The sequence below is a fragment of the Podarcis filfolensis genome (assembly GCF_964270895.1).
Source record: "Podarcis filfolensis genome assembly, chromosome: 1".
Taxonomy (NCBI): Eukaryota; Metazoa; Chordata; class Lepidosauria; order Squamata; family Lacertidae; genus Podarcis; species Podarcis filfolensis.
In genome coordinates, this window is record NC_139604.1 from 86,514,902 (window position 1) to 86,529,235 (window position 14,334).

A 14,334-nucleotide genomic window follows, 5' to 3' on the forward strand; every position below is an offset into this window, starting at 1 on the left:
CTCAGGCTCTGCCTAAATATCCCAGTAAGCTAGACCCAGAACTGGACATTTCTCAAATCTCTCTGCTTTATTGTGTGTTAGAAAGAGACTCTGTGTTCTTCAAACTCTGCAATCTGTTGGAGGTGGGGACTGTGCAATTGCTCTTTGTACAAGTGGCCAAAGAGTCACTTCCCAGCTACCCTAATGCTAATATTTACTTGTGTACGATGGAGATAACAAATACTAACCATTACAGAAGAGAGACAGAGAAGAGAAAGAGGGCTGAGATTGATAGTTCTCTAAGCTCCTCCTACACTTACAGTTTGTCTCAGATGAGGACGGGGTAGGGACTTGTTTTACTAAACGGTGGACTAATTTGGAATCTCCAAAGACCTAAATTCCAAGTGATGAATTTGATGTTGCTAATTTCTTTTGATCAAGAGTATGTGGCTCAGATTATGGCCTTAGGCTACTCCTAAGAATTTCAAGATCTAACTGTAGTGGCTCCTAATTTAATTATTTTACCAATGAGACTCATCTCAATAAATTTGAAGATAATAATTGCTTTGCTGGATTTATCAAGTCCAGCATTCTGTTTCTAGTAGCCAGTCAGATGTCTCTAGAAGTTCATAAGCAAGGTAACAGTCACTCTGTGGTGTTTTGTTCATCTGATAGTCAGAGCTGTGCTGCCCCTGAAAATGGAGGTTCCATTTAGCCAGGGCTATTTTCAGGGGGAACTCACTCGAACTTAGTTCTGGCACCTGTCAGGTGGGTGCCTTTGCCATACTAAGAGAATGAGGGAGGCTTTCATGGTGAGTTCCGGCACCTCTTTTTCTCAAAAAATAGCACTGCATTTAACTAAAATAGACTTTGATGAACCTTGCCTTTATTAATTTGCCTAATCCTTTTAAGAAGTTGCCAAGCTGCTAGTGACTATCCCCACATCTTATTGTCTTACATTATGTGTGAAGAAGTGCTTCCTTTTTAAGTCCTGGACCTAGTCTGTCAGCTACACTGAGTGTACATAAGTGTTATGAAAACAGAAGACATTTCGCTCTAGCTGCTCGCTCCAAGCAATCATGATTTTACAAACTTCTGTGTTCCTTCTTAAAGTAAAACCCCATGTTCTCAAGCCTGTCTTCATTTGAAAGGTGCTCTGGGCCTTTGAATTTAGCTGCCTTTCCATACCCATTTGAACCCAATGAAGCTTTTGTATTCAATTTTGTATATTGTATTCAATGAATATTGAATATCATGTTCAGTGAATACAATAATTATTCATCTGTATTCACCTTACAGGGCTTGCACTACAATCTTGAAGAGTTTATGACATGCATCTGTTTGAGAATTATGTTTACCCATTAAAAGTGGCTGGTCAGTATACCAAATATTTGTTTTAAGTTCATTTATGTCCAAACCACAATTAAACGGGAAAAATTTAAAAAATACAAATGAACTGAAACAGGATGCAAATATTTAATGACTTGACTCCTTGGTGTCTTCCATCTTTTCTGACTTCTTGGACTCCTTTCCAACACACATATAATCAAGCACCTCTCTTTGGGCATTCAGAAAGGAGTCATGGGGATCTCATTGGATTTTTGCTGAGAGACATCCAAGAATCAAAGAATTATAAATTGTGGAAGGGAGAAGAAATTCAGTCTCTCAGTGTATTCTAGAACAGGATCACAGAAGTAAAGACAGGGAATAGACCTTTTGGCATCTGGATTAAATATCTGCAACAGGAGGGTTTTCTGAACAAATGGCAGTTCCCTTATTTTAAGCCAGGATAGCCAAATGTCCTCTGCTTTATGAAATAATGACGTAATAATATGACGTGCATATTGTTTCCTATTGTCAGTCCATGTTTATTTGGTGTTCTGAGACCACAAACAATCTAAATGTATGGATGGAATTGTTCTTGTTCCATTGGTTGCTTGTGCCACCAAGGCACCTGAAAGCAAAAATGCAAGGGAGGGAGAGAAAAACCAGGATGGGTGAGATAGTGAGATCCTCAAACTTACTGTCCCTGACACACTGTGACCTGGTTCCTGTTTCTTCATCCTGGTTCAACATTAACCCAGGCTGGGCTGCAATCATTCTTCATCCATTTCCTCTGCAATCTTCCTGCAGTCAGGCGCACACGCAATGGGACAGAGCAGAACCAGAATGCTGAGGACCCTTCTCCTTGCCATTCTTCTGGACCTCTCACTGAGCTACAACCAGGGTAAGGAAATCAGCCTGCTCAGCAGTGAACAGGCAGCAATCTTAAGAACATGTGCTAAGGGGATGAATGTTGAACTCTGGGGTTTCTGAGAAAACGTGTAGGCTTGTGCTGCAATTGACTAGTAGAGCAGATAGCATTCTGTTGGCCTCCTACATTGGAAGTTCAGTGTGGCAGATCAAGCATCCAGGAAAAATAGGAAGCTTTATTATACTGAGTCCATTGGTCCATCTATCTCTTATTGTCTACATTCACTGGCAGTGGCTCTCCAGGGTCTCTCCCAGTCCTATCTGGAGATGCCAGCAATTGAACCAGGACCTTCTGCCTGCTAAGGGAGGCTCTACAACTGAGCTACAGCCCTGAATCCCAGCAGCAGCCCCATTGAAAGAGACTGAGCATGGCTGAGATGGAGAGGATGTGGCAGCTGTATAGAGAGGCAGGCATGTCACTCCATGTTTCAGAGACTCCCAGCTTTGGAGCAGGAAGGATCTCGGGTGATAATTGAGCAAAGATGGTGGAGGTGGGGCAGCGCTGTGCCAGAACTCTCTCTCTCCAGACCAGTTATCGTTTAGCTTTTGTATTTGAGTATGCCCACCTGAATAACCAAACACACGGGAGTTACATCCCATGATAGTGTGTCTTTTTCCATGCTTCTTGCTGGAAGATTGATGGGACGGGGGGGGGGGGAGGGGAGGTTCCCCAATGGACGCCTCTTTGTTGGAGTTCTTTATCTTAACAGGAAGGCTCTTCTTTACTCTTAATAGACTTAGCAGGAACATGGCACTTACCAAAATATTAAAATGTACTCCTCAAGTACCTTTTTGAGGAGAGGCATGTGTATGCAGTTTAACCACTTCAGAAGCAGGGTGTGCCCTCTGGGTTGTATCCAACTAAGCAATACATCAAGTAATGCATTGAAAAGAATTGTCTTATGTTGTTCACGTCGATCAATTTCAGTGGTTTGCATTGGATACAGCCTTATGCCTGCAATGGCAGCTTCCTAAGCAGCAGTTGTATTAGTCTATTGCAGCAGCCAAAGCAACAGAGTCTTGTGGCATCTTAAAAAATGACACAGTGGACTCTTCTGCTAAATTGCTGGCCACAGAGCACCCTGTTGTTTCTCTCTCCAATAGAGGAGACCTGGTCAGAAACCCTGTCTAACCTTTTCCTAACCTGATACCATTCAGATCTTGCTGGACTACAGTTCCCATCATCCCTGACCGTTGGCTATACTTGTTGTTAGGCTGATGGGAGTAGGAGTCTGACAATATTGGAGGGCACCAGATTGGAGAAGGCTGCCTCTGTTCCAACCCAACCCCTAGCTTGACGCTTTCCGCTGTGGGGTAGCTCTGTGATTCTTCTCATCCTTCAGCAACCATTGCTAGACCTTAATCAGATAGAGGGGGGATTTATACCCCTACCCATCCCACAGACCAAATTTGATGGGTGGGTAGGGGACATACCTGCCAATCAGCTGATGTTACAATTATGTCAGGTGACATGGTGCTTTGAACCCCCTGTAATCAGCTCATTGTTGAGTGTTCAAAGCTTCATGCAGGACTCTTCAAGGAGCTTGCAAAGAGCCATGCACTGTGCTTTGAGGTTCCGGCAAACAGCTGATTGTTGGTGCTTCAGAAGACAAGTGTGTTCTGAAACCCCACCAATCAGCTGGTTGGCAGGACTTCAGAAACATTGAACAGTCATCTTAAGGAGCCTCTTTTGTTCCAGCCTAGCTTCCATTTTACCTGCTCGAACCTAGTATCAAAGCCTAGTATCATCAGATGACTGGCAGGTAGGCATGGCTTGACCAACATGGCTGTTATGTACTGAGTTGAATAGGATCCAAACTGCAGCAGTCTGATTGGTCCTAGAACAATAGGATCCAAAAGGCAGCAGTCTGATTGGTCCTAGAACAATAGGATTCAGAATGCAGCAGTCTGATTGGTCCTAGAACAATGCAGCAGTATGATTGGTTGGCAGGAACCACCCCATCATGCTCCAGATAGAAGTGAATCCACAACCTGATTGGCTTACAGTAGAATTTCGGAATTAGCCAATCATGTGCAGCTCATTGTGTAAATAATGTATATAAAGCAGATACCTTGAGGGGACTTTCATCCATTTCTCCTCACCACTATGAGCTGAATAAAGAGCATGAAATCACTTTGCGACTCTAAGTATATTTCAATGGCCTAATTATTTAGCCTCATAGGCCAGACATTCCCCACCCCTGACTGAGACTGAAAGTTCTAATGTCTGAATGTGAAAAAGGGAAATGAGAGGACTACAAAGGTTCAGATTCTGGGGTGGGCAAACAGAGACCAGCACACGTGCCAGCAAAGAGGCACACAGGACGATGGCTGAGTAAATATGTTTTTCTGTGCAAACAGGAATAGGGTAAGTTTCCATAGAGCAGAAAGAGACCTGCCATTTGGAAGTGGTCAGTTCTGGGCACAACCCTGATACTAAACTGAACAAGAGTCTTGGTTCTACCACCATAAGACCAGAATAGACTAGAAATATTATTTTCTATTTGGTGCTTTGTGAATACTTTTTTTCTTATTCCAGCAGTTTTTTTTTTATTGAATTCTGATTGTATAGTTTAAACTCATGTTTATTCCTATTGTATTGGGTCTCCTGCACACTGCTTAGAAATGACTGCAGTCAAGAGGCATGCAAATGGTTGAAATAAATAAATGCCATATAGGTGAAGATTAGGTGAGAAATTCACACTGGGTTGTATCCAGCGCTGCACACATGGAGTTCCACTGACAGTAGTGTTGGATCAGCCCCATTGAGATCTAGAAGTGAAAACTGGGCATTTGATAAAACTTCCTGTTTTGTCTGTTGTAACACAAGACTGTCAACAGTTGGGCAACGCATTACATCTGTAATCAGGCAGCTGGAGCCTACAAAGGGGAGAGCATTGTAGGAATGCAGAGCTGATATCCTGAAACATGCAGCATTATACTGAAAACATGACAATGGCTTGCCCTTCTCCACCATGTGTGGTGTACCTCCGTGGGCTGAATCATCTGGAAATTTTCTTCGTAGCAGCTTTCTGCAGGTGCCCAGTTCTGCTTCTGGACCACTGATGTCCAGACTGTGTCATCTGATCTGTCTGTGTTTGCGTTGTGGTGGTTAATCATGTCTTGGAGGAGAGGGCTGGCTGTAGGGTCCTTCCCACTCAGTGGTCCTTCAGAATTACAGTTGCCCCAGTGAATGAGCCTCCACACTAAGGACTGACTGATGGGTGTTCTGCTCTTGCTAGTCTTTCTCGATCAGAAGCAAGCACTCTCTTTGCTGAAGCGCTCAAGGCGAGCCAACAAAGGATACCTAGAAGAGGTGCGCAAAGGCAATCTAGAACGGGAGTGCCTGGAGGAAGTGTGCAGCTATGAAGAAGCCCGTGAAGCCATTGAGTCTAATGCCCAAACAGTAGGTATCATTCCACTTTCCTTCCTGCAGAACAAGGCCTGTTAAGTCCCATATTCAAGGGCCCAGCAACCACTGTGAGGATTTCACAGTGGATTTCTTCTTTAATTCCCCAGTCTCCTTCCAGATGTTGTAATTTTATTTTATTTTATGAAAAATGTATTCATTTAATAACAACAAAAAGTGCAAACATAGCAAAAAGAAAAGAAACAAATAATAAGGATTTAAACCATAATGCATCACAGCTTGGAAGGACAAAGTACAAAGACCCAGTGGAGCTCTAAAGGGATAATAAATTGTTTAAATAAAGATACCCTTTACAAATAATAAAGATTTATAAAAATAAATCTAGGAGGCTTAGTTTGGTCAGAATCGAGTATATACTTCCAGATTTAACACTAAATACGTTACTTCTGGTAAATTAGCTAGAGAACTGTGAAAAAATTGTGTCCTGGGCTTTTTAGACTCATCTACCCATGTACTATCTGAAATCAAAGGGGCGCATTGGTAGCCAGATGTGACATTTTTTCCAGCTCTTCTACACCACTACATTTCTCAGATGTATGTCCCAATTAAATTCCCATCATGATTTTTGACTCTGGGCCCCAAATGAGGCATTAATAATAAATTTGTATAATATAGAAACCAGTCCCTTTACATAATGTGTCGTATCTTTGACCAGTCATTCAAAAGGAGTCCGTTGTCTGGTAGCATCTCTTAGAAGAACAGATGAGAAATGACCTCCACTGGAAGCCCAATAACCAGGGAAAGCATTTATCCCCATACATGTTTTTATATATGCTATAGACAACAGGAACGGTTTCTGTAAATAATAATCCATTAAGCAATATAGTTGACAGGACATTATCGTAAAACTTCCCCTTGTTCCTAAAGACTGGGTGATACTATAGGACAGGCTTCCTCAACCTTGGCACTCCAGATGTTTTGAGACTACAATTCCCATCATCCCTGACCACTGGTCCTGCTAGCTAGGGATCATGGGAGTTGTAGGCCAAAAACATCTGGAGGGCCGAAGTTGCGGAAGCCTGCTGTAGGATGTAAGTGGGGACAGGCCCAGTGCAGATGCCACCACCCTATTCAGCCAAACCTTAAAGGTTGTTATATTAAAACATACTGGCTAGCTATGTCAAAGATCTAAATTTGTACTTCTAAAATGGGTGGATGTTGTTGGACTGCTACGCCCATCATCCCTTGTCCACTGGCCACACTAGCTGAGGCTGATGGGAACTGGAGTCTAGCAACATATGGAAGGCTGGCTGAGGGCTTGTTTAATTCATGCAGTAGTTACCCTTGAGCTATGTGCATCTCATAATTGCAATAGATTTAAGTTGATGGCAGAAGCAAAATCAGATGTGTCCTCTCTCTTGCTGAGTCATGACAATCATATCTCATGCTGCCCTCAAAGAGCTCAGAGTGGTGTCTCATCCTGACAGCTTACAGGGTAAGACCTTTCTAGCATCAGCAGTACTGTAGAACTGCATCAGGTGACTTACTCGTTCTTGGGTATTTCTTTCTAAGTGAGCACTTTTGTTTTGCAGGATATATTCTGGGCACAATACTCAGGTATGCATGTCTAAAGCTCCTGTCAAATACCCTTACTATTTGTATATTGTTTACCACTGAACCTTATTCCAAGATCTGGCTTTCACAGGCTCTGGAGAATTATGTCTCTATGTCAATGGCCAGTATTAGCCTTGCATATCGCAGAGCAGCAGTTCCTGCAAATACTTATTTGGAGTTAAATCCTTTGAAATCAGCAGAACATCTCCAAGTAAACATGCATAGGATGATAAAGTTGCAAGCATAATAGTAGCATATCTTAATTCTTCCTTCTTCTGTTACCATATTTGATCTTGGAGCTCTTGCTGTGGAAGTCCAATTGCACAAACTAATCCAGTCATACCATTAAAACTGACCCAACTACTTTGGCCATAACATACACACACACACTTTCCCCACAGTTGTGTCAACTAATTTCCTCCAGCCGTGTCCTCCAGTTTCCTCTCTCTTCCTGTCCCTTCAGTAACTACTATCACCACACCAAGCTTCAAAGTTTTTCATGTTGCTGCTCTTCATCCATTTGTGTTTAGTTATTGGTCAGCTGGACTTGGTCAACTTGCATCTCCTGCTGCTGCCAATGTCCTCCCACCCATTGGCTAGATCCTTGTTTCTGCATAGGATTGATCCTTTCGCTAGTCCTCTCTCCCTTGCTATTTGCCTATCCCTAAGCAACACATCATATTCATTAAGATGGCACTGATGGCAGCTGCCAAAGCAAGGCTGGACCGTTCATCTGTTTTAAAAATGGAGAAACAGAAACTTCTCCCTAATTCATCCTTGCCCAATGTTTGGGTGAAATCCAGTGTCACGTGACATCTGTGCAATGGGAATTTTTGCTTCTCTTTCCCCCTGAAGCCCCCATAAATCTGCTGTGGGTGGTCTCCTAATCCTCCACATCAGATTTGTGGGATTGGGAGTGGAGAAGAGAGGAAGGAGATCTCCTGCTGCACAAACGGGAAGTCGGTTACACTGGCAGACAGCCACAGTTGGATTTCACCCCTTGGGGGCTTTTGGAGCCAGAAAAATGAGAGTTGCTTTCCTATCTCCCAATGGCTGTGTGCTGCTCTCAGTATCAGAGAGGCAGCATGCCTCTGAGTACCAGTTGCTGGAAATCACAAGTGCAGAGAGGGCTGTTGTATTCAGTCCCCCTTGCAAGCTTCCCATGGTCAATCCTGTTGAGCTGTTCTTATGAGCTGAAGATCCCTTTAAGCTGAATTGTATTATTCTCTCCCCAGTATGTAAGTCTCAGAAGCAGCCCAGAACAGCTCTCGATGAGTGCCTGAAAGGTAAGCAGCTTAACAGTGAGTCTGTGATGCCCTGGCGGTGGTGAGTGCAAGGAATCTGCTTTCTCTGAAGAGACTGGAGGCAAATTCTAAATAAGGCAAGATCACTGAGAAGCATTCCTCTCAGGAGAGTCCCTCTCTCTTTCCTAAACTCGCAGAGGGACACTGCTGCAAACAACATTTTAGCAGATGTGCGTGATTTATATACCATTTATTATATTCATTGCAGTTACTTGCACCCCCTGCTTTCAGGATCCTTGCAAGGTATCTTAAAGGAACATTGAACTACACTCATAATTTCACAATAAACAATATGAAGATAGAACAAGTCATCAGGATTCTTGCCCATAGGGCAGCTGGTGGCAGAGCGGGGCATGGGGGAGATCTGCTGCCTAATGTAGACACTAACAATACTGTAACTTGTGAGAGAGACAGGATGGGTTTTGAAATTCACAAATGTAGTATAAAAGAGATGAAGCCAGAGCCTGGTTCCTTGCTGAACATGCGTATCTCTAAAAACAAAAACACATTTGTCTCCTGCAATGTGTGATGTGCCCAAATATCACTTTGGGTTATCTGTTAAGAAAACCAATTAGCAAATATAATAAATGTGTAATATTATTATAGTCTGTAACAAACACATTGCAGGACTATCTAACCAATTCCACCAGTACAAGGATTCCTGTTTATTCAACATATCTTTCCCTTCCTCTCCTCTCTCCACCCCACTCCTGAACCTGTTCTGGGGTTTCCCCCATCCTTCCAGAGCAATTTGGGGAGGAAGGGGGATTTGAGGAAGGTGGGGAAAGGAGAAGAGGGGATGCTCCACTGTGCACATGGAAATCCTTGTGCTGGCCTATGAAGTTAGTTGGGGTCCTTCTAAGTCTTAGCTGTTCCAGAGTATAGCATGGATCCAGCCCTCCTCCCCATATGAAATAGAGAAATGTAAACAAAATAAAAATTGCCCAGCACTTTCTTCATTTTCTTTTCAGTACCAAGGGCAGCCTAGGAGCAAATGTTGTATACTGAAAATAGTTCAATGGTTTTCCATGTTGATATAATCTTCAGAAGGAGTTGCACCCTGAAAGGTGACCTAAAATATATATAATCAGATATAAATACAATAATATAAAGGCCTGTGTTTGGCTTGGGTGCCAAATGTGTCTTGATCAAGGAACGATTGCCTATGTGAATGGTCTATCCCAAACTCTCACCACTGATAGAACATGTATTTTCAAGCACAGCGTTTTCTCTGTGTGTTCTTTCTACTGACCCATTAAACATAATGCTTTTCAATGGAGTCAGTTCCCAGATTCAGCTGCCCCTTCTGAAGTGTAGAGCAATCAAGTGTAGCTAAACCAGGGGACATAGAAGCACCTCTGAACTAGCGCTTGTTATGTGTATCAGCCTACATCCAAACCACTGAGATGTCTTGACTCTCTGAATATGCTGCTAGCTGTTCCATTTCACTGCATCTTGTATTTTTCATTCCAACAGGTGACTGTGTCAAAGATGCGGGGCAGAATTATAGGGGATCCATTTCGTTCACCAAGTCAGGAATTGAATGCCAGTACTGGTCGAGCAAATTTCCTCACAAGCCTGAGTAAGTTTGCTTGCTTGTTTGTTTGGGAAAAAAACCATTTCTGTGCCACCCTTTGCTTGCAGGGCCAGCCTCTGAACTGGAGGCAACTCAAGCCTGACTTCCACTTGCCTTCACACAACACTGGATGGAGAGACTGAGCAGAGAATAAGGATCCAGTCGCCTGCCCATTGCATCTTGGGTTTCAATTGGAAGCACAAAGCGCAAGGGAATATTGTACAGGGGAATATTAGTGTGCTCTAGGGAAAAGGGGGATCTGCAGGTGTGAGTAGCATGACAATAAATGTGAAACCTCCCCCCCCCCCCAAAAAAAAACCCCTTTGAAATATATAGGATTTCTATGGCAGTTCCTGGGAAGAGAAATTATTGAGGGAAGGAGACGAAACCTTTGAGAATCACTGAGTTAACCACGTAAACAAAACCTTCAAGGACTAGCATCCACGTCATCAAACGCATGAAGTGTTATCCTCAGTTATCCTTGGAAGGGGGAATTGTAAGCAATGTGGTTGGAGGGGAATGAAAACAATGCGGACAATTGAGTAAAAGCTTGAATGTCTTCAGATAAGCAGAGCGGCCCTTCCCAATAGCCGTGAGCTGCAAGATAGCCAATGGAGGACATGCCCAGCCAATTGCATCAGGGGAAGGAGGGGTGGAATCTGAAATCTGTGCACACGCATATGTGCATTTTGGTGTACATGAACATGCGGTGTGCACATGCTGGGCGGGAAGCCATAGCCAGTCATAGCTGTTCTTGATGTACGTGCACAGTGAAATGCAGACATGTGATTGCTGTACGTGACTATCTGTGTCTGGGCTTCACCTCTTTTTCTTCTTCCGAGGGAGTGCTTTTCATGTAGAATATGCCATAAACTACCGTGCAGTCCTTTTGGACGCAAGATCCAGAGTTCCCTTACTGCAAGCCCAACTATAAGAGGAGGGATTTTCTGTTTCCCTGTATCGCTCTACTGTATCGTGCTTTCTTTTAGCTTCAACACGACAAGCCATCCAGGTGCCAACCTCACTGAAAACTACTGTAGGAATCCAAACAACAACACAAGGGGTCCCTGGTGCTACACCCGAAACCCAGTTGTGCGTGCAGAAGAGTGTGCTGTACCTGTGTGTGGTGAGTCTAGTGCTGATACTCCAGGTATAATAATAGTAGTAGTAGTAGTAGTAGTAGTAATAATTTATTTATACTCCACCCATCTGACTGGGTTTCCCCAGTGTCAGGCTTCAGGGACTCAGCTTCCCCCTCCCCTCCCCCCTTTGGCAGTAGATAAGCGGAACAAAGCAAAAGGCGTCTCTTACCAGTTATAATTTTTAATGATCACAGCAAGAGAACAAAGAATCCATTTCCAGGAATGAAGGTGCTCCCAATTAAGGGTTCTACCCACTTCCCCCCAGTTACCCATGTCACTTCCGCATCTTGCAACCTGATCTCGCAACCACTGTGCTTTCTGAGCAGCCACCTTATCTGCTCTCCTTGACCTGGGGCTGAGTGGATGGTGAAAGGGATCCAGTGGATCCAGTGGATCCAGTGAAAGGGAGTCTGTTAACTCTCTCTCTTTCAGTGTTTCCTCTCCTAGCTGCTCCCCATCCAGTATTTCCCAGCTTCTGCCTTCTGAACTATGTCCCTCTGCAAACCACTGTTCCAAATCTATACTGTCCTCCTGCTCCTGGGAAGATTCAGGAGCAGGGGGAGGGGGGGCGCCCACCATTCCTCCTCAGTGCAGCCCTCCTCAGCACAGTCCCTGACACCCAGCCACTCTGGGCGGCTCCCAACACGATAAAACATCCAACATTAAAAACGTCCTTAAACAGGGCTGCCTAAAGATGTCTGAAGTAGAGTTTGATTAAAGGCAAAGGTACCCCTGCCCGTACGGGCCAGTCGTGTCCGACTCTAGGGTTGCGCGCTCATCTCGCTCAAGAGGCACTTCCGGGTCACGTGGCCAGCGTGACTAAGCGGCATCTGGCGAGCCAGCACCAGCGCCGCACACGGAAACGCCATTTACCTTCCCGCTATAAAGCAGTACCTATTTATCTACTTGCACTTAAGAGTGCTTTCAAACTGCTAGGTGGGCAGGAGCTGGGACCGAACGACGGGAGCTCACACCGCCGCAGGGATTCGAACCGCCGACCATGCGATCAGCAAGTCCTAGGCACTGAGGTTTTATCCACAGCGCCACCCATGTCCCTTTAGAGTTTGATTAGGTCCCTCCTTTCAATTCCAGGCATATGTGCACAGCTTCCCTTCTAAAACCAATATAGATACGGTGAAGGAGAACTTCTTAAACAAAACAATGGTCATGGTTCCCTTGCTCCTCGTTTTTCAGGTGAGAACCGGACCTCGGTTCCAATTTCCCCAAGGACCCCAGGGCAAGAGCAGAAGAAGCAAGGGCCTTGTGTGCCGAACAAGGGGCTGCAGTATACGGGGACCCTCTCAGTCACCCTTTCCGGGGCCCAGTGCTTGCCATGGGCCTCAGAACAAGCGAGAGCGATGAGCCACGGGAAACCCTTCCATGGCAATCCTAACCTGGTGCAGAATTATTGCCGCAACCCTGATGAGGACGACGAAGGCGTCTGGTGCTACATCAACCGTCCTAACGTGACCTTTGACTATTGTGACTTGAACTACTGTGGTAAGGAACCTGCAAGAGACGGGCCTTTGCCTTTTGTGGTAAAGAGGAGTTTCTTAAGATGAGACGGTAGGATGGTTTATGTGGGAGAGCCAGATGCATGCTGGGAGTCATGTATGCATGTTGGTATTGGCGTGCACGTGTTGAAAGCTTCACACGGATTTGATGGGCTTCCACTAACTTAATCGCTTTCTCTCGTGGCCTGCAGGTAGGAAGTAGATAGGGTGGCCAGGAAGAACAGAAGGCAGGGCTCTTGTGGCTTTTAATGGTTATGTAGAGCTGCGATGGGCAGATTGCAGGCTTGCAGGATCTACCAGTGCGTGTGTGTGTGTGTGTGTGTGTGTGTGTGTGTGTTTGAACCCTGAGGTCCACCAGCCAGAGCCAAGTGGAAAATAATGTCCCAGCCAGGCAGACATATGCTAAGAACGCATGCTGAGCCCAGGAAGTCGTGATCAGTAAACAGAACCACAAACCTGCTCTGGCTTTTCACCCAGTCACTCTTTTTCACCCTTTTAGAACATGGCATGGGAAGCTTAAGTTATTGCTATTGTTAGACAACTGGGAGTGAGATTGCGAATCACCCCAAGACCTCCCCACAGATCCCAATCTTTATTCTGCCTACCCCTGTTGTAGAAAAGGAGATGGCCATACAGGCAACACCTGCTGAACCCCCCCCCCCACACATAACTTTTGAAAGTGCATAAGTATCCTGAAGATAGCCCCCTGCCCCTGCTTGTATCTGGCCATTGTAGAAAATAGATTTAGCAGGAATGAGGAAACTGACTCTTCTGTGAATTAAGTTCTTCTCCGCCCTGGTCTTCTCTTTCAGAAAGCTTTGTGGATGATTTCGATTATGAGGATGAGCAAAGAGCAGGCCGGACTACTGTCCAAGAACACAAAACCTTCTTTGATCCTAAGACATTTGGTCAAGGCGAAGCAGGTGAGAGGGCCAAGATAAAGTCAAAAGAAAGAAAAATAACAATTAAGCCACAACTTCTTCGTACAACACATTGCTGAATAATCGGACCCTTTTTAAATACTGTATTGGCACAGGGGCTGGAATGGTTTCTCTTCTTGCTGATTGTGGTTACTGCCTCCACCTTGTGGTCAAAGGCAGAAAAGCAAGCAGGCTCTTCTAGAATCCTGTTTGCTTTCCTTCCTTCATTGAAGCAGCCACTTATATGGTTAGCTATCCAAACTCTCCTCAGACTAATTTTTTCCTAGTTGGTGTGAATGTTCTTGTTTATCTCATTTTTGGAAAATTATGGCATGGGTTGGACCTGATGAAATCCCATTTCTCCTGTGGCCCTGACTTGCCTCGGTGAGGGAGATGCCGTCTGATGAAAGAACCTGATGTCAGTTCAGTGCCTGCTGCTTCTCAAGCACACACTGCCTGAGAATGGCTCAACCCGGTTCTGCTGAAGCAAGAAGCAGACTATCATTTTTGAAGAGGCAATTCCTCTTGAGTGAATGGGGGGAGGGAAATGTCTCTTTTCAGACAGTGGTTGCTAACCGCAGTGTGTAGGAGGGGGTATTAGGAATATATCCCCCCTCATATAATCAGTGGCACCTTTTTAATTGATCAGAAACTTTCCAAGC

The 14,334-nt window shown here is 44.6% G+C and overlaps 1 protein-coding gene across 1 annotated transcript in view; it reads left to right on the forward strand.

Moving 5' to 3' along the window:
• The window catches only part of LOC310751330 (uncharacterized protein), a 36,975-nt gene that overhangs the window by 15,213 nt on the left and 7,428 nt on the right, over window positions 1-14,334 (forward strand). Inside the window, exons 7-14 of the mRNA XM_083590630.1 lie at window positions 2,057-2,206; window positions 5,475-5,638; window positions 7,195-7,219; window positions 8,452-8,502; window positions 9,997-10,102; window positions 11,086-11,222; window positions 12,433-12,738; window positions 13,565-13,675. Of these exons, the coding sequence (XP_083446756.1) occupies window positions 2,057-2,206; window positions 5,475-5,638; window positions 7,195-7,219; window positions 8,452-8,502; window positions 9,997-10,102; window positions 11,086-11,222; window positions 12,433-12,738; window positions 13,565-13,675 (1,050 nt within the window). The remainder of the gene's footprint in view (window positions 1-2,056; window positions 2,207-5,474; window positions 5,639-7,194; window positions 7,220-8,451; window positions 8,503-9,996; window positions 10,103-11,085; window positions 11,223-12,432; window positions 12,739-13,564; window positions 13,676-14,334) is intronic.